We start from the raw sequence: 25,173 nt of genomic DNA on the forward strand, positions 1-25,173 counted from the left end.
GGTTAATTTTTTTTACCACTGTCTGGTGATACATTGAGTTTCAAACTGAGCATGTCTCTTGTGGTTTCATGACCTGCTGAAGACTCTTCACAGTCCAAATACATTGTACTCAGAATGTGTCTGACTTCTTATTTATTAGTCATGTGGAACGATTTTTCTGCCTTTTTTTTATTTTCATTCAATCAGCCCTGTCATTGATGAGAGCCTGATTTTTTTCACTCATTCTAACATCATTACTTTGTGCACTGTTCTGGCTCAGTGCAACACTTCATGTTTTTCCATTAATATTTTCAGACTGTTAAAGTCATATTTCTGTCTCCATTAAACCTTTATAGTTTTAAATACATAAGTTTAAACTGATCAAAATCTTTTGTTTGAGGATTAGGAAAAGATAATTTTTTAAAAATTTTTTTATCTCATCTATCTTTTGTTTCAAACCAAGTCCAAATATATTTTCCCTAACCTAGCCATAAACATCCACATATCAACTGAAAAGTTTCTGTTTGACTCAGAAACCACCATGAGTTGTTCAAACCCTAAAATGCACTTATAATTTACACGTAATGAGAAATGTTGATATGTATGTATTTATGTGTGATTTGCAGAACCATTACAGTTTACACTTTGCAGCTAGTTTGCTGCATTTTAAACTACAAAGCATGAGTGCACAAACCTTCTCCGAGGCAGCCAAATACCCTCAACAAAATACCATACCCAGCAAAATTGCTCAAGAATTTATTGTCCATTCTGGGAGATAATGGTCCAACGGTATCTCAATAAATTTGAAAGAAATCTGTACAAAATCATGAACTAGAGTGATCATGTGTCCTGCGACTTTGACCATGACAAAACTGAATCAGATGACTTGTGAACTGAAATAGAGATTTTATTGTTTGCCCCATGCTAGATAGAGAGCTTTATTGCCATTTGTACAGATTCAAGTACATATGAATTATTATGCAGAGATCTCTGTGTACAAGTATAAAAGATTAAAAGATACAATCAGAATAAAAGTCATAAGATATAGGCAGTATAAAAACAGTAAAAATATCAAAGTAATTATTCCTTAACAAGTTTGGTCAATTTCCAGACCTCGACCATTGACCTTGAATGGCTAAAATACAACAGTCTATAGTCACTGTCATCAAAATTTGGCAGATTTTTCCAAAACTAGTGATTCTAGACTTCTAAAAGACAAACATCCTTGGGGGAAGTAATACACTTATTTTATTGGCCATCAGCTGAAACGATGAAGAATCTAACATCTCATAATGGATGAGGTCAGACGAACACAACCCCCTGTGCTCATCTTGTGGGTACAGACTGTACAGTATTACTTGTTCTTTATTACCTCAGCTCCAATGCTGTCAGATACATTTACCCATAAACATTAAATAGAACTTTGATTTACTGTAAATTTAATGCGTACAAAGTTGCGTCGTCTAAACCTACATACCTTATCTTTTCTGTCGGAACCTATAAGCTCTTCATCTCCTTTCTGAGTTCCTATGGGAGGCCGGTTAACGTGGCCTCCCCATATCAGGGTCCTAATGGGTTTGAGTGGTTAGCCCTAATGCTATTTGGACTGGGTCAGGCTTCTTGTAATGAACCGCTTATCACTGCAACCCAAGACGGCACTCTCTTGACTGCCGCTATCAAGTAGCCGCAGAAGCCACCAGTTCAAGCGCCTCCATGCATCTCAAATCGATTTCCCGTCCCATACCGTCTCTATCCTCTTACCACATGATTCAATTGTTATGGGGGAGAAAGTGAGATGTAATGAGATGTGAGCTATCACCTCATAAGTGCTGCTGCCCGCACCTTTCACCTGATTTCACTGTTTCTTTTGTTTGTGTTTGCCTGTCTTATCTGTTGGAGCAGCCTGTCTTTCCAGCCCACTCTTCCGTTTGTGGCTTACTTTAGCTTTCTAAGTGGTTTTGTTCCCCCAGCCTTCACATCCATATCATTGTCTCTTTTATCTAATGTTCCCTCTGATTGGTCTTTTCTTCCTTCCAGTTCATGTAGACACTCTCTTCTGCATGACTGAGACAAAGAGCAGAGAGAGTATTGGCTAACGGAACAAATCTTCCATTTATTTTTCTCATTAGGAAGTGTTTGGCGTCTTCATTCTCCATGTTTAATTTTAGCGTCATCAAGACTTGTTTTACATACTCATCTTCTGACCTATCTCCGTCCAAGCCTCTGTCACTTTTCCTCCACCACTCGCCTCTGTTCTCTTGCTTTTACCCTCGCTTATCCTCTCTCCAGACTCATTCCTGCATCATGGACTTCAGAGGATTGCTAGGGGTGAAAGTGGACACCAGCCCCTCTGCCTCCTCTGACTCTTCCTGGTCGTCATTTGTCCCCAGCTCTGAACTCACATCTGTCAGTTCCGACCAAGTCCTGACACCAGTGACGGCAGCCGGCTACTACTATAAACCTTTTGAGGATCAGCATCAAAAGAGCGTCATGGGCTCCCGAGAAGAGCGGATCAGGGAGGTCGTATGGAGAGAAACATCTTTTCTTGGAAACGATGAGTAAGTACATCACAGCAATAAGCAGGTGAAAATGAGTGATGATAACACAACAGTGTGTAATACTCTGGGTGTGAAACATGAAGTTTAATCAGCTCCAGCAGGCATGTAGTACATTTATGTTTATGTGTGACAATAGTTTTCAGTCTTTTTTTTGGGTTAGACCCCTAAACTTTACCACTACCTACTTTCAACCCCTTTATCATAATATGCATTTGTCTAAATTTGTCTGAATTGTCTGAATACAAAATTTTGTTATTTTCTCAGATTGTACAACAAAATTACACTTTAATCCTCTAATGGCTCTTTGGATTTACCTTTCCTCTCCTTGTCAGGTTGCTAATGAAATATAAAGTGACATATAGCATGTTTATTTGTAGGTTTCTAGTGCATACGCTTACGTGTGTGTATCGGATCAAACTGGGAACAATGTTTTCCTTGTTTTCCGTGAAGCTAATTAGCTAAAACTTCCTGAAGTACTCCAGCTCTGTTCCTACCAGAAACACATGAATTTCATCAATCTAAACATATTTAAAAATATGCTTAATAGGATCAATGAATGATATGGGAGAATTATTAATATTTTAATACTTTTGATTGATTTATTACTACTGGGTATAACGGTGTGAATCGATGTGGCATTTACACAATACTGAGCCCAGGAGTCACTGACTGGATTTAATACTGATGAAATACGAAAGCAGTGTGATATTTTGTCTCACAAAAAGGATCAAGACATAACCTCATCTTGACCCTTTATTTAACACAGCAGTGAGTTGTGAAAATCAGCTAAATTCACCACAACAGACTGTACAAATTGACACAAATTCACTCAGTATTTTATGTTGGAGTCTGGAAAACCCAAAGAAATTCCAAATATACCTCAGTTAAAGGGAAAGAATTTTGAGATTTGATGACTTTCATAAAATCATCTTTACCTTACAGACCTTTGGTGGCACTAGATCTTGAAACTTGGTCAAAGAATTGGTCAAAATCTGTAAATCACAAAAATTTTTCCCCAGTAGAAAGAATGGGATTGCATTTACCACTATTCTCCTAAAGGGATGGGGCAGTGGAGAAACCATGTGACACTGAAACAGGAAGTCACTGCTGATTTTGGTGTCAAATTGAAATTGGTAGACTATGACCTTAGACATTGAACAACTAAAATTTAACCATATATTCGCTGTCATCAGGAATTCACCCAGTCTGTAAACAGACAAGCAGAAGTAATTACATTATGTGGATTCACAGTCCTGTTTTGTTTTCATGTTTTTGAAATGCACTCAAAAGTTATCTTAAAATTAAAAAAAAGCACCAGTAAAGGCAGTTTGTACCTTTTCTGTTTTCTCACAGCATAAAATTAGTGAAAAATACAAAATAAATCGTAAAATACATTTACTTTTCAATCAGACATGCACCTTGATTGCTCATTGAAACTCCATCCTCCTCATAGCCGACTATGGTTCAAAGACACAGTTGAGGTTTGTTTTGAAGTGGTTTATGGGAAATTAGTGATTTGAGTAAATAATCAGCACCATTTCATGTATTCCATTGCTCCTCTAAAGTGATTATGATGTTGTGCACTTAGAGGAAAAATATAAATTATCCACAAATGCTGCATTCATGAAAAAACCTTGAACATCTCTTCAGTCACCTCATGTGACTCCTGTGGATAAAGGTGTCAATGCTTGTGTGTAATAGATTTCACAGTATTCACTTAATGGATTCAGACCAGACCTGCCAGACTCTAATGTGCCACCACGGCGCGACCTGTAGCTGTATCGACTCTCTTGGTCCTGTCACAGCTGGATGTTTGTCTGAGATACATTATTTCCAACAGTTTCCATCAATAAGCAGCGAGTATACTGAATCTATTAGTTATCAGTGTGCATCATCTCAGTATTATTTACACCAATGCTGTAGACTGTAGTGGAAACAAATGAGTCCCTTGAGACAAACTCAAAGTCTGATCAATATATTTTCATTCAGGCTGCAGATGTCAATATGTGCTCGTCTGTCTGGTTTTTAAGCTTGTGCTGGCATTAGCATTTTGCTAAATGTACAATGCGGTGTATCATTTAGTTTGGTGATGGGATAAAGTTTCTTTGTTTTGTCCTCATTGGTTTTAGCCTTGAGCAGTGAGAAATGACCCTACACTCTCTTGAAAAGATGGAAGAGAAAGGGTTTAGAATTTATCCAATAGCACACGAATGCAACACTCTCAAAGAGACTCAGCGCACAGTGGTGATGATTATCTGTTTCATCTGGTTTTAATCACAAGTGCTGCTCTAACGGGAGTCGGATTCCCAGTAGCACAAGTGTGAGAGTGGATAAAACAAGGCCCGCATTAGTTTAGATAGATACCATAAATCACCTCTCCTCCTCGAATTCTTCTGAGAGTCTCTGTCCCTGGCAAGTGGCAGGGCCAATGTGTTGTTCGTCAAGCTTTTCTTTTTTCCCAGACGCCTTTCTTTATGTTCCTTTTGGCTCTCTATCAATCTGCTGTGCCCTCATATAATTACCCTTACTGACAAAATTCTGCACACACTTACTGCTGGGTGACACCCTCATTGTGTCTTTAAATCACCTTTAACTCCCCATGGACTGTTCAGTGCCTTTTCACCGAGACTGATTAAGCTTTGACTTCAGACTGTTTTACAACCAGCTGTGGAATATAAATGCTTTTACCTTCTTACATTCATCTTTATCAAACCTGGCTTTCTGTCTTTGCAGTAAAAAAAGGCAATAACATCTAGAGTTGGTCATATTGTTACAAAGTAATGCATTAAATGTATGTAATATATGTAATACAGCTTGTTAGTATAGTTGATTGTTACGGCTTGTGGTTTTTCTCTGTGATGGTTTTCCTTCGTTGGTATAGATAATTATCATGATAAATGTCAGATCATTATTTTGACCAAAGTTAAAGGTGAAAGGTAAAAGGGGTAAGATGAAAATAACGTAAAAGACCTAATGAGATGAAAACAACGTGATGTTATTTGTGGTTTTGGAATCGTCTTTATGGTCAGAATATTACACTAAACAGCAGAGTATTTCACAAATTCAGTGGGACAACACGATGTAAAATTCATCCATCCAAGGAGAATTGTCATGATAATGTAAATATTGTGTTATGATATGAAATTATATCAAGATATTTATCATCATTTTATCTCCCAGCCTGATGTATTCCTATTTATCCCCAAATTTCCATTCCTTTCTGTTTCTTCTTTCTGACTTCATAATATGCAGGGAAATGGTTGATATTCTTCTGCAGTGTTCAGAATTGAAGAGGTTGCTGTGTTTGCTGCATTTAAACCTCATTAGTTAGAACATTTAGGAAGTAATTTAACCATCTGGAGTGAGATGATGTCTTACATAATGATGATATAAATGTAATAACGATAATTGCAATTTTTAAACACTTTGTATGACTTCCTGTTTTGCTGAAGCTGTGTGTAATTTCTCTGGAAAAAAATAAATTCAAAAAAAACTCACATCCCCAGATGTAAAGAGAGGGAAGGAGGGAGGGAGAGGGGAGATAAGAGGGAGCGGCAGTCAAGAGAAAATCATACCATCGACTGGAAGGCTACAGAGACGGAATGAAAAAACAAAAAAAGATAGATTCACAGATTTGCTACTGAATCGACTGACCTCGTCGCCCCTGATTCCACAGCTTTTGTGTCAATACAACTCATCACTTATTTCTTTTCACATTTTGTGTCTCTCTTCTGCTTCTGCCGTGCTTCAGAAACTTTCCTTTATTAATGACCTGTAAACATTCCACTACAACTGACCTGAGCACAGAGTAATTTTGCTGCTTTTGTGGTTATTGTTGTGGGAGCCTGCCCCTCTGCTGGTGGCAGCTGGAGGATTAGGATATAGTCGGACAAGAGATGCTGCAGGATGGCTGACTGAGTCATGAGGTAAGATAAGACATACATTTACTTATATGTTATCTTCAGATGTGATGATGTAATAATGAGCTTTGTGGTTGAGTGTTCAGTGTCTGTGGTGGTGTGTGTTTCATACTGTAGGTGGAGCATGTTCTCTTTGTGTGGGTTAGTATATGACTACCTCCTGCTGAGCTTGGCTGTACATACACAATTATTTTTAATCACTTTTTTTCCCTCCATTCTATAGTTTTTTTCACCTCCCCTAAAGCAAAGTGAAATTACCAGATATCAATCCCTCTGTGTTTCTGTGCTCCAGTGCATTTATTACCTCATTTCATCTGAGCCGAAGGTGCAAATGTCGAGGTCTTAGATTTTCAGAGAAAGTTGTTTCTTTCTCTCTAGGCGAGTGCAGTCAGACATTTTCACAGTCGGATGGAGGCATTTCTGATCTCAGCCCTCCCACTTATCCTACAGTAGTAACTGAATTTTCTCCTTCTTTTAAGCTCTGTACTTTCGACATAAAATTTAAGAGGATTTAGAGTTAGGTTTTATACTGCGGTCTGTATGGACGCTGCCAAACTTACTATATGCAGTGCAGTTTTACAAACCGGATTGATAAGAAGGAAGAAAACAATCTATTTAGTGGTGAACTGAGTGGGACTTTACCTGACTTGACACTCCATTTCAGCTCAGTATGAGTTTAGGAGCTGGGCTTTTTGCTCAGGTGTTGTTTGAGACATGACTGAAAGGAGAGGGAATAATTAACTGAGATTGATCAGGTGGGAAAATCAAACGACAAATGAATGCTGGTGGCAGTTCACATCTGCTCAGTGTGGAAATAGGATATCTGTTTTTTTCAGTTTCAGGAGAAAATAGAACTTTTTCGTAGGGCAGTCATTTTTCCTCCACAACACACTCAGAGTGGGAAGGTCATTGTTACTAAATGTGACACCGCTACATCCACAGGGAGCTGATATTTCACCACTTTTGTATTTTTCAGCAAATGTTTTATTTTATTTATTTATTTTTATTTGATCTTTATTTAACCAGGAAGTCCCAAATCTTTTTTGCAAGGAAGCCTGGCCAAGGTAGCAGCCATGCAAAGTCAGAACAATATAAAACACATACATGATACACAATAAATAACAACACAGATTAACAAATATCCAACCATAATGGCATCAAGAAAAACAGTGGCGTTCCTCCTTCACTGCACTATCCACGATACTTTTAAAATTTTTAGTTGATGCTGAAATCTTAGCTAGTGCCATTTCTGTGTTTTTCACTCGTTTAGGAGTTACAACTTTCCTTACCCACCTCATCCACTTCCTTTACTTGTTATCATCACATGGAAGGTGACAGAATAACAAAATGATGTGTTTTATGAACTTGGGGACACATGACTGCAGCAATTGAACATAAATAGACCCGTAAACAGGACAGTAGACTAGCACTTAGTATTAATTCACCCTTTTGGCTAAATATAGTCACTTCTGGCTCCGAAAAGCGAACATCTCATCACCCAAATTGCACACAAATGGAATTAAAGTAGTTCAGAAACCACTTGGGGATGTCACTTTTCCATCATGCATCAAATACATACAGTCTATGGTTTCAAGCACTTGATCAATACTATAACTATAATTAATTCTATAATTTACCTCTCCCATGGTATCTCATTATTAAACGGTTTGGGAAGGAGTAGCTGAATGTAAATATTAGTTGTTGCCTTTAATTTAAATTATACAACAGTTAGTTCCAATGAAGTAAACTGATAGAACACACATTCCTTATAGAAATATACTGCATCGCTCTGCTTTGCATGTGTTCTCTGTTACAGCTAATTCTATACTAAATCACTAGAACACTGACAGACCAATTTTACAGCACATTGACCAGCTTTAGGCTAAATTTCATAGAAACAGGCTGAATTTGTCTGGTTAAAATTAGTGCAGTTTAGTTATTTGGTCCTCTGCCGTGGACAGTCAAGTCTTTTCTTTGGTTATTCTTGGTATTGTATTCAACTGATGCCTCCATCTGGGCCAATCAGCATACAGCACGCCATTTTAGTTCCCCTTTTGCTGTGAAAGTACCTACTCTGGAACAGAAGCTAAAAAAAGAGATCTAAAGTAAACAAAAGGGTCGACTTTTTCCTACAGTCCAAGTGTATCTTGTGGTTTAATCAAAGTTTCGCCAAAGAATATGTCCATTTCCATCCACTACTGTTATGATGGTTATCCACAGACTGTTATTAGATATTAAGTACTGGTTAATTTTAAATATAGAGAATCCAAAGTAGTGATTATCCATCCCATGACCTAATCACTGTCGCGTTGATATTCAGTGTAATGGCACAACCTCATGTCCATAGTCCAACACGTTTTTGAATTTTCATTATCCAGTGAAACTGCAATAATTTTTTGTTATACTTTCAATAGCAGTTTTTTAGCTTCATCATATGGGATGGGTGTCAAAGAAAAGTGGCCACTGTGACATAAATACATGAGTATGACTAATATGAACAAGTAAGTAACTGTAATTAATTCCAGTAACAATTTGGATGAGGATGATTTGGATTAGAAATGACCAGTAAATTGCATTTTTATTGCCATCATGTAGTGGACAGTAAACACATCATAAAAGGCCTGAAAAGTGATGCACTGGGGAAACTCACTTAATTTACATGTTTCCTGCATCCACACTCACCATCTGAATATTAAAATGATCAGATGGAGCCCTGTATTCACACCATATTGGTCAATAAGCTCCCCTCAGATGAACTGGAGACAGTTTGGTGTTGACTCTTAATATTGAATAATGTTATCGCACATCACAGATTGTCCTCATACTGTGCAGGCCTTGTACAAATTATTCACTTTGAAATGTAAAAACAAGACTAATTTCCAGTGGGATTTAAAAACAAAGTGAAGAGTCATGTTGATTTAGTCAGCCATGGAGGCATTGTAGCCTACCTGTTAACACACAATTTACAATAATAGAGTTACAATGGCAGTTACAGGGTGCAATAGTGAATTTGTGTTACTGTCATTTATCTTTTTCATCATTTTATGTTGTGGGAAAACAAACAAGGAACATCTCATATGATATCATTCTGATGCCAGCAGGTGAGCTGAAAAGCAACACAGTGCACTTCATAAACTAAATCAAAATAGAAATGTCAATTATTACATCTAACATGGTCCTGACAAAATATCACATGCTTTTGTTAGAGCTTACAGCAAAGGTTAAATCCATGCTGATTTTAGGCAGCGGTTTTTGGTCATTCTTTCACACTATTACATGCAAAAATAATAATGTTTAAATACTGAAATTCAGTTTAAAAGCCACCCCAACACTGGTGAAAATGACAATAAAATCAAATGTCTTTATGATTTATAGTCAGGCCATAAGCAAGAATTAATACATTGTAAAACTTATCTAGGAACTGTAAATCAGAGGCCTTTAAGAAAATACTTTTAACCACATTTCTCCCCATACAATGTTACATTTACATTCTGTATCTGCCCTAGGATCCAGAATCACACCAGTCGACTGATTCATTCAATCTGAGTTTTAAATTTTGACCTTAAGTCATAATCCCGTCTTTGAGTTAAATGTGAAAGATAGCTGGTTGTGTCTGGAAAGCAGACTTAAGGGTTGTGGCCTATCGAGATGACATGTCTCGACATTTAATTACAATTCTGTTGAGCCAAAACATGCCAGATTTCAGAAAACGGGGTGCCACACGCTTTGTCATTACAATTTTGACCTTTAATTAGGTGGAGGCTAAAGCCAATGCTTCTTGGGAAAAAAAGTAAAATTGAAAAAAAAAAAAATACTCACAGTCTATCGTTTTTTCTTTTTCCACATTCCGTCCATATTGACACCAAAAAATCTTACATAAAATGCAGCTCGTGTAATAGGTGGATGAAAAATAAATAAGTGGCCTTTACTTAGGAGACTCTTTAGCTCGCTTTTCCTAGTAACCAGACTACGTTATATAAAGTCCACAAAGCCCAAAGCCTCCAGATGGACACGACCGAGGTCCAGTCATTTGGCCAGGAGTCACTTTCAGCACAACATGAGCAGGAGGCACACACTCACACACATACACACACATACACACACGTATTGTTACCGTATTATAAAGCTGCAGGCATTTAGGAGCTTATTCTCATTCTGTAATCCCCTATTCTTTCACGCTCACCTTTGCTACTGCCTTATTAACCTTCATGATAACCTTAACCTCTGCTCAATTCAAAAGCCTGACCTTTGCACTCTTTTAATTAATTTCAGAAAAGCCCTGTTTTTCACTGAAATCCTTTTTTTTTTTGTAGCTTTATGACAGAGTAAGCATTTATTTAAATGTAATGTTCCACTAAAATGGATTCGGTCGCAGTTTTTCAGACTGCTTTACGTAGCTTTGAAAAACATTAGGTGGTTGATGTCTGATATTTCATATCTGCGCAATACACTGAATCAGCAATTTGATAGATTTCCATCTTTATTTGGATGCTGCTATTTATGTTCATCCTCCCTGCAGACGTGGCTATACATAGCTATTTGGCCAAAATTCACTACCAGGTGGCATCTCAGGGGAGGCAAAAAAAAACAGCAAGCTTCAACTGAACTGAAATGTACATGGACACTTTATATTCATTTAGTTTGTGTTAAATAAAACAAACATATAAGTGTCTGAACCTTTCCAAACTGCGAGCTGGAGTCTGTGTAAATTGTTTGATGCTTCCTGTTATGCTGATTTATGCCAACGTGAACGTCTGCAAGTCACCCATTTACATGCTAAAACAAAGGAACCGGTCTTGCGTTATGCACAAGTCAGATTTAGGTGTCAAGGGAATGATTTACGCCCCAGCACAGGGTGACTGTAGAGGACATTGTACCATGCAGTCATAAATACAGTATAGTTTGACAGGCAGCCGGCTGGATGCTGTAGAGAGTTGAGTATGTGAGACTATAGGTATATCACTTAGGTTATGAAAGGTGTGCTTGCTAACACAGAAATTTTATTGAATCACAGCGGAACGTGAATGTGATATTTCACTGAAAATATTCCCTCCCCTTCAGTTGTCATTCATACATCACTAAATCATACACTATTGATCCTGACAGGAGAGAGTGTACCCTTCAGAGAAGAATTTGCATCAGCAGGCAACACTGCATTCTGAAAAATAAATAATATATATCAGCAGATTTAACATTTACATTAACAAACAGGTATATGCTGATGTCTTTTATCCTCTAACAATGGCAGAACTTTATCTCATACTTTAGCACAAACATGATATATATATCTTCTTCTTCTTGGCTTTGTCACTACAATGTCACATTGGTGCTACAGGACCTCCTCGGTTTACGTTTGCTGCAGTCTGCATATCATACCTGCAGCCTGTCACTGTGTTCAGCCTGGCGCTGGTCTGAACATGAGGAGATAAACAATGCTCATGACTAGTGTTAGTGTGGCTAAAACATTGCAAAGACAGTGCATGTTGTTTCCGTTAGGGGAGTATCTAGTTACATGTAATGATGTTATGTAATTAAGGCCCAGTGTGTAAGATTTGAGGGGACTGAGGAGGATCTAATTGCAGAAATGAAAGATAATATGAATAATTGTGTTTTCCTAGGTGTATGATCACACAAGAATTAGAATTGGGTTTTTTGTTACCATATAATGAACCATTTACAGGGGAATTCTACCATGCTGATACAGTAGCTCCAAAATGACTTCCTTTTTGTGTTTTATAGCGACAGAAATATATGGCGTTGAGATACATTGTCAAAGTTTATTTTCCCTTAAAACGATAAGAACAGACAAAACAAATCTTGGCTCTAATGATAAATACTTTATAATAGCAGATGTTTCCCTCCTTCATTTAAATGAAACTATTCTTATAACCTTCATTTCACGAAATATCTGTGAGGTAAAAACAAATACAAACTGGTACAAATGTTCTGACAAATGATTGTTTTTGCCAGACTTAACCTGTGGATTCCATGGATAATACTATAATAATACTGTGAACTTTATTAAGTTCATTTAAGTGTTGGTTTGGGTTGTCAAAGTTATGTTCTTTTAATTTAAAGATATCATTGTAACTCTGGTACATGTGTCCATCTCCAAATATGTCAATACTTGCAGGGATCTACCACAGTTAATACATTAACTTGTGTACCTGTATGACATATGTTTGATATTTCAGATGTATGTGGAGTCTAAAAATCTCAGTTTTTCTGACTTATGATGTGGTTTATGTCTGGACCAGTGGTTGGTGTGCAAGATATTCACTTCAGTGTCTACAGGCATATATCTGTTACTGAGAAAAAATGTGAAACTACAGTTAACTAATCAAAATATTAGACAAGAATGTTTCTACCATCAGTAGTGTTGGTTGTATGTGATGGTTTAAGAACCTTTCAGTTTCATTTCCAGATTTATTAAAAACATAGCCTAACTGAAATAAAATTTAATCAGTTACATGACTGTGACAACACAATCAAAACAGTTAAATTACTTATTTTATTGTAACAGTAAAGTTAGTAATTATAGCATATCACATTTCTGCCTCAAAAAAACAATGGTGAGCGACAAATAATTTTTTTGATCCAGTTTAAATTTCTGTTTTACATTTCTGAGTTTTTTCACAATCTGATATTTCAGCAATTTTGCCATAAATGTCACAAACTGACAATCATCATATGTGTAAATATGAAAATTCAAGGGAAATTTAAAAAAAATATTGTCCTGAGCCATTGAACGTACCACCATTTTTCATGAAACTTGGTGGAAGGGTAAAAAAAATACCTTTAAAATTCGCCCCAGACCGATAAAATAGGGCAAATTCACTCTACTTTTTAGCTCCTCGTGAAACCTTTCTAATCTATGTCCTTGAATTGCACTCTACATTTTGAAAAGGGAGCGACAATTAATAGCAGTCACCCTCCTGTTCAACCACATTATGGCACCAGTGCCCGACACCCCCGCACAGACTGGGCTTAACAATGTGTTCAAGTAATTTCATCTTTATTGTGCTCATCCCCTTCTTTATTGAGAGTCAGAAAAGAAAAGGGAGGGGAAAATTAAAATGCCATTTAAATAAACACAGATAAAACAAAATAAATATTGTTTCACTCATCACTGTCAGGGAAATGTCAGATGACCAGACTAAAAGATCATATCACTGTGTTTTTAATCACAGCTATCTTCTCAGTTTGGAAAAGGAGTGAAGACAAATAAGACACAGATGATGGATTTCTGTGTTTGTACAATTAAAATTGATATTTCAGCGAAGAAACCAGCATTTCCACAATATATTGGTATTTAAGTAATCATTAATACCAACACTGAAATATTAATAGTTAATGAAGAGTCATCGTTGTCAGTGAACCATATGTTTAGTACTAAAATATCTGCAAAATTTCTAGATTTTTTTCTTTTTAATGAGATTTGAAAATGACATCGCACAGTATTAAATTCTGTCACTTAATTACACATTTAATCTCCAATCATCTCTTTACTTTTGAGGTGCGTAATGACAGAATTGTTGAAGTATTTGTATGATTGCATCCCCTATGCTGACAATGACAGGACCTTAAAAGAGCCAATGTCTAGTGTTTTAGTTAAGGGGATAATAACTTTTGCCCACAATGGAATATAGACGCAATAGATGCAACTTCAATGCACCCTAACATGGAAAAAAGAGAAGAGTTTCATATTCCCAGATTTTCATACATTAATGAAAAGGCCTCAGTCACCCCTCACCTATATATTTACTAAATATTTAGTACTTCTAGCCATGATGCGTCTCAGGTTATGTTGTTTTTGTACATATATGACAGGATTTGTGCAGTCAACAACATAAACTAATAATTAAGTCATAATACTTCGATAAAAAAGTCATATGTTCCAAGATGAAAGCAGTAATTCCACACATTAAAAGTCTTATTTTTTTATGAGGCAAAAATGTACAGGTGTCAACACTTGAACAGTTGAAATTCAAATCTCTGAATATCTTTCCAACTTACTTTGTATTTTATTATTTGGGAAACCTCCCTGTCTCCCATTAGCATCTGATTTCTGTTCCCGTTGCATCACTCCGTTCTAAACATGTTCCTACTGTTTCATTTGGGTTCCCACAGTGCCCCAAGTCTCATCTTCAATGAAATAAGACCCAAGTCACCATCCTTGCTACCTGATCTCCTTTTTGTCTTAGGGGACTGCGTGGCATTCATACAACCAAACCTGCAAACCATTTCCTATATTCTACTTCAAACTAAATTTATACTTAAATCATAACAAGCCATTCATTCTGTACCTTTAACATAGAAAATCACAGCACACATCTCCTCTTGATGCTCTTTTCATCACTGAATCCAGCTATATTTCCACCAGGTTCTGGCTCTAATCACAATGTTGTCATGTCCTCACCATGTCCAGAATTCCCCCAGACTTCTTCTTTTCTGGTCACTCCTTCCAACATCAGCTTAAGTAGAGTACCACCAGACGAGCTAAGTAAGACCATCGCCACCATTGTCAGGTTAAATATCACCTCATTTGTCATCTCCATCACTGTCATCATCATCATCATCATCATCATCATCCTTTTGTATTATTTTATATAAATTCCACTTTTTTGACGTTATGGTCCTTGCTTGTGAAATATCCATTATTGTTGGGTTAATCTGTCACTGTCTGCTATTTGCCCACAGGCACAGTTGACCTCTGTCGACCAGAGAGAGATGAATTGACAGTCAATGATTTTTACACTCACATTTACATACATAAACATTCATGCACTACTGTATGCTGTATGTCACATACAGATCCTTGGTTTGATGGGTTTAAAAATGGCCTCAGACATCTTTGTGTCTCAGATACACACATACACGCACTTGTGCTGTAAGTACAGCTGCTGATGTCTGCGCTTAGTGGCAGCTCTAAAGTTGGCACACATCTGTTCATGCATTGATCCACCCGCTCTGTTGTGCAAGCTGTGTGTGTAGGAGGAGTGTGTTTGTGCACTGGACATACTGTATATCACACAACTTGTCATCTCTCTGATGACAAGCGGCGTGGGGGGAGGTTTTCCCAACATTGTCCCAAGTGATCTCACACCACTTGACACTCTTTGCATGCATGTGTGTGTGCGCTAATGTCCATACATTTGTGTGTGTGAATGAAGTTTATCCCCGCTGGCCCAGATGCCCCGGCTAAATCCATCACCAGTGGTGCTGCACAGCGGTACTAAGCTGGAACATTTGGCACCAAGCTACGAATGAAAAAAAAAAAAAAAAGGCAGGAACACACTCAGACACACATATGCACATACACACATACGCAGAAAATTGAGCTTGTTTTTTTTTTTTTTTTTTTTTTTTCCGAAGAGATTCAGAGGAAGTGGATTTTTTAGCGGAGGACTCAGTGAGCGAGACAGGAGGTATTTCTGCGACACTCTGAGCCTTTTGGTGGTGGTGGGACCGGGGCGTCCATCCCACTATCTCCACCTGCTCTTTCCTTCATCTGTCCCACTGAAAGGATGGAGCCGTGTGATGATGAGGATGAACTGGGGTTTTTAACTTCTTTTCAGTAAGTCCTTTGACACCTCTTTGTGTTGACTTATAGTTATCATTTGGCAGAACAGCTGCATTTTCATGTTGCATTTATTCGAACTGCAGAAAGTCCTTGAGTTACTGATGCATTTTCATCCATCACTACCTTGTTCTTTCATTTCCTACACAGTATCTAAGCTCTGTAGTGAAACCTTTGTTGATGAAGCTCCTTGGGAGGTTTACACAGAGTCTGCTGTGAGTGTGGAGCATGTTGTGGGCCTGTGGCTTATGGTCACAGCTGCTGTATGAATATCCTTCTGCTGTTACAGGCTAATTATTAGAGGATTCTCGTAGTTCAGTTAATGCTGATTAAATTTATTTATATGTGTATTCAGGATCATGGGGTTGTGTCCCCAAATATCTCTGTATGATGCATTTAAAAATACTATCAAACCTGATTTTAAGTTGTAATCAGTTACAGTGTGCATAGTTAAGCTGATAACTTTTTGAAGATCGAAACACAAGTTCAGATAGAGACAGTCATCCATGCTTGAGGATTTTGGAGACTTTTTGTCTCATATAAGCTGCAGACAAACCTGCAATTGTTACTAATTAGCTTCTACTTGATGGATAGACTCAAAATTTGGTGTATAATCACAGTGATGATAGGACGTGACTTTTAGTATCAAGATCAGATCAATGTTTATATTTAAACCTGAGTTGTTTGTGTTTAGGCCTATTTTAGGCAAATTTTGGCAGTGTAAGACCCTAATATCAGATGGTAACTACTATAAGAATGGGAAATTATCATGTTAGTGTTGTGTAAATTAAGTTTAAGTTTAATAATATACAATTCATCAGCATTGAAATTGAACTGATTTAAATCTGACTGTTATATATTTGCAAAAGTGGGTTTATAATAATAATGTTCCCTGTTTGTACCAGTGTAAATGTAAATAAAATGGATGCTGATTGAATGTATTGTATCATTCATTCATGTAATATTCAATCATATCATTCTAACATAATTAACAAGTAATCAGACCTTAAATTGTTTGACAAACTCAGCAAAATGATATGCAAAATACTATATGAAGTGTCTGTCATATTTCTTTGTAACGATCAGGTAACTGCTTATTTATCAGCTCGATAACACTCGTACGTATACTTCATTTCATCATTGTCTTTGGTTTGTCTTTTCTTTATCGTCTCCTGTCTAACTTCGTAGTAGATCTAAGTGAGCCCGTGGATGTAACACAGGACCGTCTTGCAGTAGGCTTAACTTGAGCTATATTGTAATCTTCCTCATGAATTGATGGCACGTGAGCGGGGCGTTACATAAGGCCGAGGTGGCTCCAAGCAGCAGAGGAACCCAGGACCTTGTAATTACTGAACACACTTGGAGATTACATCATGGATTGAGGGGCTTTAGCTTCCTGGCTGTTGAAATGTGGCTATGTCTATGTGTTCCTTTAATTTTTTTTGTGTGCACATTTGCACACGTATTTGTTCCCCTGCAATGTATATATAGCCAGGCATATTGTAAGTATAAACTACATGTATATGTCTATACAGTATGTTTATTACATAATATGACGTAAGAGGTGCTTCATAGTAAATGGAGGTTAAGAAAGGGATTTATCAGGTTTAATTGTTTTCATATAAGCCTTTCAACAGCCTGATAGTTTGTTTACTCTGGATAATTATCATGCGGAGCTCTAATCCACATATAAACACACATTTTAATCTGAGTTGTCACACTATATCAGTATATATCACTACAATTTGTTCTTGTATATTATAGAGAAAATACCCCTTTAGATGAGCAGACACAAATATGGAATCCATCAACATCTGAGTGTTTTTCTTTTGTTTTCGTATTGAGTCTTGCTAGAATCAAAGGAATTCTAGGATTTTCCTTATTTCTTTACGTCAACAGAATAAAAAATGAACGTGCAATAGTATAGAACAACGTTTCCCAGACTTTGAATCCTAAAAATAGTAAGATATGTGACAGTCATTTAAAATGTGGATCCGTTTTTCAACAGTGAATATGAATGAGGGTAAAAGTCCCCTGGGAATTAGATCTGTATCTGTAAGACATAAAAAGATGTAAGAAGTCAAAATGTGTGTCAAAGACACTCAAGATGCATTTATTCTTATACAAGACGCATAAGAATAAAATGCCGCAACAAAACAAGAGCATTAAGATGAAAACTATGTAAAAACAAAAAGAAAAACCACACAACATGAAAAACTAAAAGTAAGATATTGATTTAATGTTTATTCAAAATAAATCAGATGTAAAATAAATGAGGTGTAAAATAAGGTGAAGTTGCCCTTTCCTCTGTTTGACTCATGAAACCTTGAAGCAGTTGGTCAGCAGTGGACTGTGGGATTGAGGAAGCGCCAGATCGCAGCATCATTGTCGAAGGATTACAGCAACGAGGTGATAGGTCGTTGGCCTGGAAACATGTGGCCCAGAAAACAGATAAATGAAATTTGATTCAGATTCAGAATCTGCTGTGCTGTGTCAGTCAGTCACAGACAGACAAACAGGCAGGTGTGGACTGATTTTCTTTCAATCCCTCCACCTGCTGTTCCTGGTTTCCCGACTAATGATAGTCCAAATATTTGAATGTTGAATCAGCAGCTGCAGAAGGACTGACAGACATTATGCTGAGAGCTTTTCTCCTTCCTGTTGCCATGTAGGAAATTTGCAACAAATGTTTTACCTGCAACACTGGAAACATTTCCACACATTTCCTGCCAATATATTTTTTTCTATCACCATGAGTGCTAACAAAAGCAAATTGCAGCACTGAAACAAAACACATAATACTTTGCTGCAAAAAGTCTACATTGTGATGCTATAAAAGAAACTTCTCATTATTCTGCATATCTGAACCTACCTGTGTCCTCATCTCATTGCCACTGGACACTTGACTGTCAGCTTGAAGACCAAAATGTGCCAGGAATTTGTTTTCCTGCTTGAAATGCATCTTGCTTTGATTATAACGACCAATTATTGACTTGCTGACTGCTATGCTAATAATGCCTGAACAATGAGTAATTGTATATAATCCTGATGTTTGATTTGCATTGGCTGGGTTAAGCTGCACAGACGTCAAAATCCAGTTTTTTATAGCCTGATTGGTGCAGTGAAAGGTTCTCAAAATCTGAAACCTTCCTCATTCTCCTCTTCTTTTGACTCATGCGAACTCATGTACACCCCTGTTTGCCCCTGAAAGGAAATAGAAATGATTTGGAATGCAGCATGACAAACAGCAGAGTAACAATCTCCAACATGGCTTTGAAATGAAATGCTGAAAAAGACACACAGCAGCAGTTTCTTTTATTGTTGTTTCCTGAAATTTATGCCACAGAGTTGAAAATTCAGCTGATTAAATTGGTGTCAGCTTGTATCTGATAGTTTGCATGCATATGGGCCTACTCTGTGGTTGTGAGTCTGGTTTGATTTGAAGAATTTTTGGCTGCTGACGCACAAGCATTGGAATTCTACATGAAAATATTTCCTGGCATTTTCTTTTTTTTTTTTCGCTCCCGTCAATGCCTCTGCCCTCGAATGTGCACTTCAGCCGACGTAAATGCTACTGTTTTGCTGACATGTTTGTGTCCATTTATCGGACAGAGTGGAAAAAGCTGACCTCTTCATTAGCCAACAAGCGCAACCGTCAATACCACAGTGACAGCTGAAAACCCAGAGTTTATGCTTGTGTTTGCTGGTTGTGTATGTTGGCAGATATTGACAAGATTTCAGCAGGGTGTTTGTGTTATACTCTACTGTCATACTGGATGTTGCTTTTGTTTTTATCACAGAGCTAATGGCAGCACGTTACCATAATCCCGCCAAGAATATTTCTCACACACACAAATCCACAGTGTAAATTAGTGCATGTGTTCGTATGAGTCTGTCTATGTACGACCATGTAGAACAGACATGTCGCTGTGTGTTGCTAAGTGGGGATTTACAGTGCAAATCCATCATCTGTTTCCAAACAGTCTTTCATAAATGTCACACGAGCTAATGTACAAAGCCACAATCCGTTAATGACTAAATGCAGATATGGCAACGAGTCTGCAAGTTAAGCTACATTTATGTCCGGGCTGGTTATCACATGATGTTTATATCTGCATGTCTGGCCATATGGTACGCAATGGTGTTTGGTCTGTGTGGTGTTCATATGCATGTTTAAAATGACTGTGAAAGACACTCAGATTGGATTGGTTTTGACATTTTCTGTCACCTTTCCTTTTTTTTTTTTTTTTTTGTTTTTTTTGTTTTATGGATTTTTTTTTAAGATGAACCTGTAATACATCCATTATAGTAATGCTGCAGCTATAGTTTAACCCTTTATTATTAACCAAGTCGCTTCCTTTTAGGATTAGGGTTACAATTGAGCCCTGTTCAAACTGACATAGTTCAGATTATGTTTCAGACAGATGTTAAACAGAATCTACAAGATGTTTCCTATCACAGGAAGTTTAATACTAGTTTAGTAATTAAATTTAATCATTTTGGTCTAGCTAAAACCTCATTCTGAACAGGCTAATTACCGTTAAATACACAATAAATAAAATCTAACCCAAATTCTTTGCCATCAGGTTTATCTCATGCATTTTTCTTGAACTTCTAGTTACCTTTCAATTAGGTGGATACTGATCATGAAGGACCCAATATTTTGTCCTGCCCCTTCGGCTTCAACTGCATGGGATGTCATGTCAGACAAATATTATATTGCAAAGTCAAGAGACAAGTCAGTTTTTGGTCCCATTTGAATAATACCATGATTTATGCATATGATTATTTACACAAACATAAATTTACCAGTCAAGAAACTCACAGTTTATTTTAAACCTGTTGAATTATCAGACTATGAAATTACATAAATACAAAGACTACAAACCTGAATGTCATGGAGGTGATGTAGTTGTAACTGTCCCCCTCCACAGTCTGTTCTGAGTCACTGAAGATGCCTGTGCAGATCACAGCATGACCAGACTTATGGTGATTTTTACCTATTTAAACACTTTCCCACCCAGCCTCAAAGATCAAGGTTAAATATGTTGAAGTAATGGTCGTTTTGGTGTGAATGACATGTCACATACAAGGAAAGATGCAGTCCACTGAGCCGTTTCCACGCATAATTAGATGTTACTTTAATATATTTACCACAAACCGTGATGTCTTGGCTTGTAAAATTTTTTTCAAAATGACAAACATCATATGTGTAGCTGATAGCACAATTCAAAATAGATCGAAGCATTATTTGTCCTTCACGGTTGACGACTGTTAATATTTTTTCCAAAATAAGGGCCCATGGTGGAAGGGGTGGGACTTAAGCTCTCTCTGCAACAAAATTTTCACTATTAGGACAGGTGGATTCTTGATTTTACTGTACTTCACATTAGATTTAACAAACAAAAAAAGAACAGTTTTGCACACCACCATGACCATTTTTGCAAGTGCATTTTACAGTCTGACAGTCTGATGTAATCACTGTGGAAACATTCCATAATCTGTTGTGTCACTATGCAACACTTCAGTCCAAACCCAGTTCAACAAGTAAAATTGCTTTTAAAGTACAACACAGAAAATAGCACAATGCAGCCTCTCTGCTTCTATAACAAGAGAAAACTGTTAGTTATTACTTCCACTTGCCCAGAACACTTCTTCCATTACTCTGTTGCACTTTTTTTTTTCTTCATCACTGGGAGTGCAGCCCAGTTATGCTCAACAAGACTGGGACTGCTGCCGACACTCGAGCCCCCCAGGACCCTTTGTTATCACACATTATTGGTCCTCAGCCTAATAATCACAAGGTTGGTCACTGCATTAACAAAGCAGTCAATTTGACAAGTGGTATCAATTGTAGTAGTGTGCTACTGGTATTTTTATTAAGATGGAAATTACTGAAATTGGCACTTGGATTTTATTTGTTTAAACTTATTTTAGTATCAATGCTGTTTGCGTCGCTGTTTTTGTTTTATTTGACAGTTGTATAAGGAAATGTGCTGTTTAATGATTTCCATGATTAAAAAATAGAGGAGCTTTCTCACGAGACAGACTGAAAAGGACATGAGTAAATGCACACTTGCCTCCTTGTGATTGCATGCCTGTTTGTGTGTGTGAGAGCGTATTTGGCAGTCAGAGAATTGGCTCTGCTGGTTGCCTCAAGAGATGTGGCTCACAAAATAACACATCTCTCGTCAGCATTCAGGCTTAGTGAGAGAGAGAGAGAGAGAGAGAGAGAGAGAGAGAGAGAGAGAGACGGAGTATGTGTGTGTGTAATTAAATGTCAGGCTTGGCTTGAAGAATAGCTAATAGCATTTGATCAATTTGTCAGTCTACATATGGGTTTCAATCTCAGCATTCTGATGTGAGTGTGCCCACGATGCAAGATGCGAGCAGCCCCTGAAAGAATACAGATACTCTTGAGGGAGGGGTGCTTGTTTACTTGGTTTTTGGTGTATTTACAGCTTATGTACAACATGTCTCAGTGCAAAGTGTGCAGGGCAGCCGGTTGCTTGCTAATATGCTGTGAGGTGACAAATAGCTCCCATCGTTTCCCCACTCTTCCTTATCTCCTAACTGTCCGAGACAGGTTCTGTTATTGAAGAGGGACGTTTAGGAAGCTGACAGCAGGAGACGTGAGCTAAAAGAGAGAGATGGAGAAGCAGAAACAAAGCAGACCCAAGCCAAGTGTATTATTTGTTTAAAACCCCCATAGAGCGCTCCACGGGTTTAATGCGTCACCGGCATTCTTGTTGCTGCCAGGTAGAGCAGGTAAGGCTGCAGCTCTGGGAAGACATTAAACAAACTTTTAATATAAAACACAGTTCTCATGGGCCTATGGGGAAGTTTTTTAGGATATTATCTTGAGGAAGAAAAGCCTGAAAAAGTTCAAGCACGGTTTGTAAGTTTCCAAAAACACACAGATGGGCTAGTGAGTGACTTAAAAAGAATATCACACTCTAATTCCTAAGTCCTTCTGGGAATTTGGCTGAACCTAGGTTATTAAAAAGTATATTATTGAAGTTTTTGAGGGTGTTCAAACTGATCACTGATTTTGTCCTTTGTCTTTTGGATTCACCAAGTCAGATAAGGTTGGGTTCGTGACTTCTATCATAACCACAGTCATGGTATTAAAGCTAAAAAAAAAATCCATCTATTCAGTAACATTCAGCAGTGATTTAATTTTCAGAGAAGCTGGAAGATACCAAAGTTGAGAAAACAATATTCAGGGAGTAGGTTGCACCTCAACAGGGTCTCCTCAAAATTAAAGAAGGTAGAATATCTCATATTCTGAAGTCAAATCACACTACACATTTATTTGGCTTAAATTTAGTAATATGTAATAGACAACATAATCTAGAAACCATTCTTTGTGCCACATATAGCTATACCATAGGCTGTTTTAACTGTTATGTAGGCTATATAATTAAGGCACTAACAGTGGTGATTAAATAATTTTTCTACAAACCAGACATTATTTTATCTAATTTATTTTGCAAGAAATGTCACCCTAAGTTTAACAAAAACACAACCAAATGGTGGGCATTCTTGTGCTTTAATTTGACAGAAGACAGTGTAGAGAGAATAGTGTAATGACATGAAGTAAAGAGTCCAAAAGTATTTTTGTCTGTTATAGTAGACTCAGACTAGACAATTTTAAAGTCATATTTTCTTGCCTTGTTATGCCCAGAATACATGACAAAACATAAGCCGCCCTGAACTATTGCTGCTTTCTGTTTTTCACAAATCTGTTGTGATGTTGGGAGGGACTAGTAACTGAGTGTAAAAAACAGAACGTAAACAAGTGGTGTATAAATGATGTTTTCTGTCTGATTTTTGTAAAAACTTAGTCTGTAACACTAAGAGTTGTCAATACTTGAGGGGAAAATAAGAATAGATTCAGCTCCTGTTATATTTTGTAGAAGAACCAGTTGTAGATGCATGGTAGACTTTCTGTTTATCAAAAAGTAAGGACAAAATGAAACCAAAGTAGAAGTATCTTGCAGTGTAGTACTGCTGATGTCGTCTAGGTGCTGTCTTTTTTTGGTCAATTATGAAGCATCCCAGGTCTTTTATCTACGAGAAACACACTACATAAAATGAAACAATTGAGATTTGCTGCTGCTGACACCACCTAACTGGCAAAATCTTCCTTATTTGGCCATAATTGGTCTGTATTCTTGCTCAGTACAAGGACTGGGTGCTTATTTGGGCTGCTGCTGAACTCTGATACTTTTTTTTCTAAAATATTCATATAAAAATGGCTGTGCTTGCTGACCCTCATGTTGAATAGCAATACAGTATATGAATGTACACTCTCTACATTTCCCCTCGTCTCTTCCTCATACTGCACAATCCATTCCTTGTGCCTCCACTTGTCCTTTCTCACCTTCCTTTGTCCAACCTAAACTTCCACCCTCTTCTCTCTCAGTCCATCATCAGCTCACATATCACCTTTGTCTTGCATTTACCCTCATCTCTCCGTCACACCTCCGTCATCCCCTTCTCTCTGTCTGACACCCACCTTCTTTTAACAATCTAGGTTATTTCTCTTCTATCTCACACCATTCCTGCCTCCAACTGCCCTCCGTCACTGTAGAGCTGTCCGCCCAATCAGATTAGGCCTATGTCGTAAGGAAAAGAGAGAGGGAGAGAGAGATTGCCGGCTGGATTAAGGCAGTGAGGGAATGAAATTCTATGATCTCATTGTTTAGATGAGTCACATAAAGTTAGTGCCTGTGTGTGTGTGTGTGTGTGTGTGTGTGTGTGTGTGTGCGCGCGCATGTGAAGGGTGGCGCCCACTTTATCTGCTGTAATGACTGCGAGCTGGTGCAGCAGCATTGCATGATGGGAGATTGTGACTGCATCTTCAGAGGTGTTAAAAAGAGTTTAATGAAACACCTTTATTATTCCGAGTATCATCGTCCTGACCAATATATTGATAGAAAACACACATCATAATAATAAAATCCAAGAGAATTGTTCTAATGCAAAAGCTCATAAACACTCCACTACAAGTAAAACTTCTGAATTGAAAACCTTATTTAAATAAAAATAAATACATTTAATACTCTTCAACAAAATGGACTCGTATGGTCCATGTAAAAGCAGTTAAAGGGTCCTGATTAATGTCTTTTAT

General features: G+C 37.5%; 1 protein-coding gene across 2 annotated transcripts in view; it reads left to right on the top strand.

Moving 5' to 3' along the window:
- Positions 1–2,275: 2,275 nt before the first annotated feature.
- The window catches only part of LOC115435437 (FERM and PDZ domain-containing protein 4-like), a 96,948-nt gene continuing 74,050 nt past the window's right edge, over positions 2,276–25,173 (top strand). The window contains exon 1 of one of the 2 annotated variants that reach the window (XM_030157854.1): positions 2,276–2,537. In XM_030157854.1, coding sequence (XP_030013714.1) covers positions 2,284–2,537 — 254 coding nt within the window. In that variant the 5' untranslated portion in view covers positions 2,276–2,283. Of the gene's footprint in view, positions 2,538–6,133; positions 6,464–25,173 lie in introns of those variants that run through there. The other variant, XM_030157878.1, reaches the window with a different exon arrangement.

The sequence above is a fragment of the Sphaeramia orbicularis genome, chromosome 2 (genome assembly GCF_902148855.1).
Source record: "Sphaeramia orbicularis chromosome 2, fSphaOr1.1, whole genome shotgun sequence".
Taxonomy (NCBI): domain Eukaryota; kingdom Metazoa; phylum Chordata; class Actinopteri; order Kurtiformes; family Apogonidae; genus Sphaeramia; species Sphaeramia orbicularis.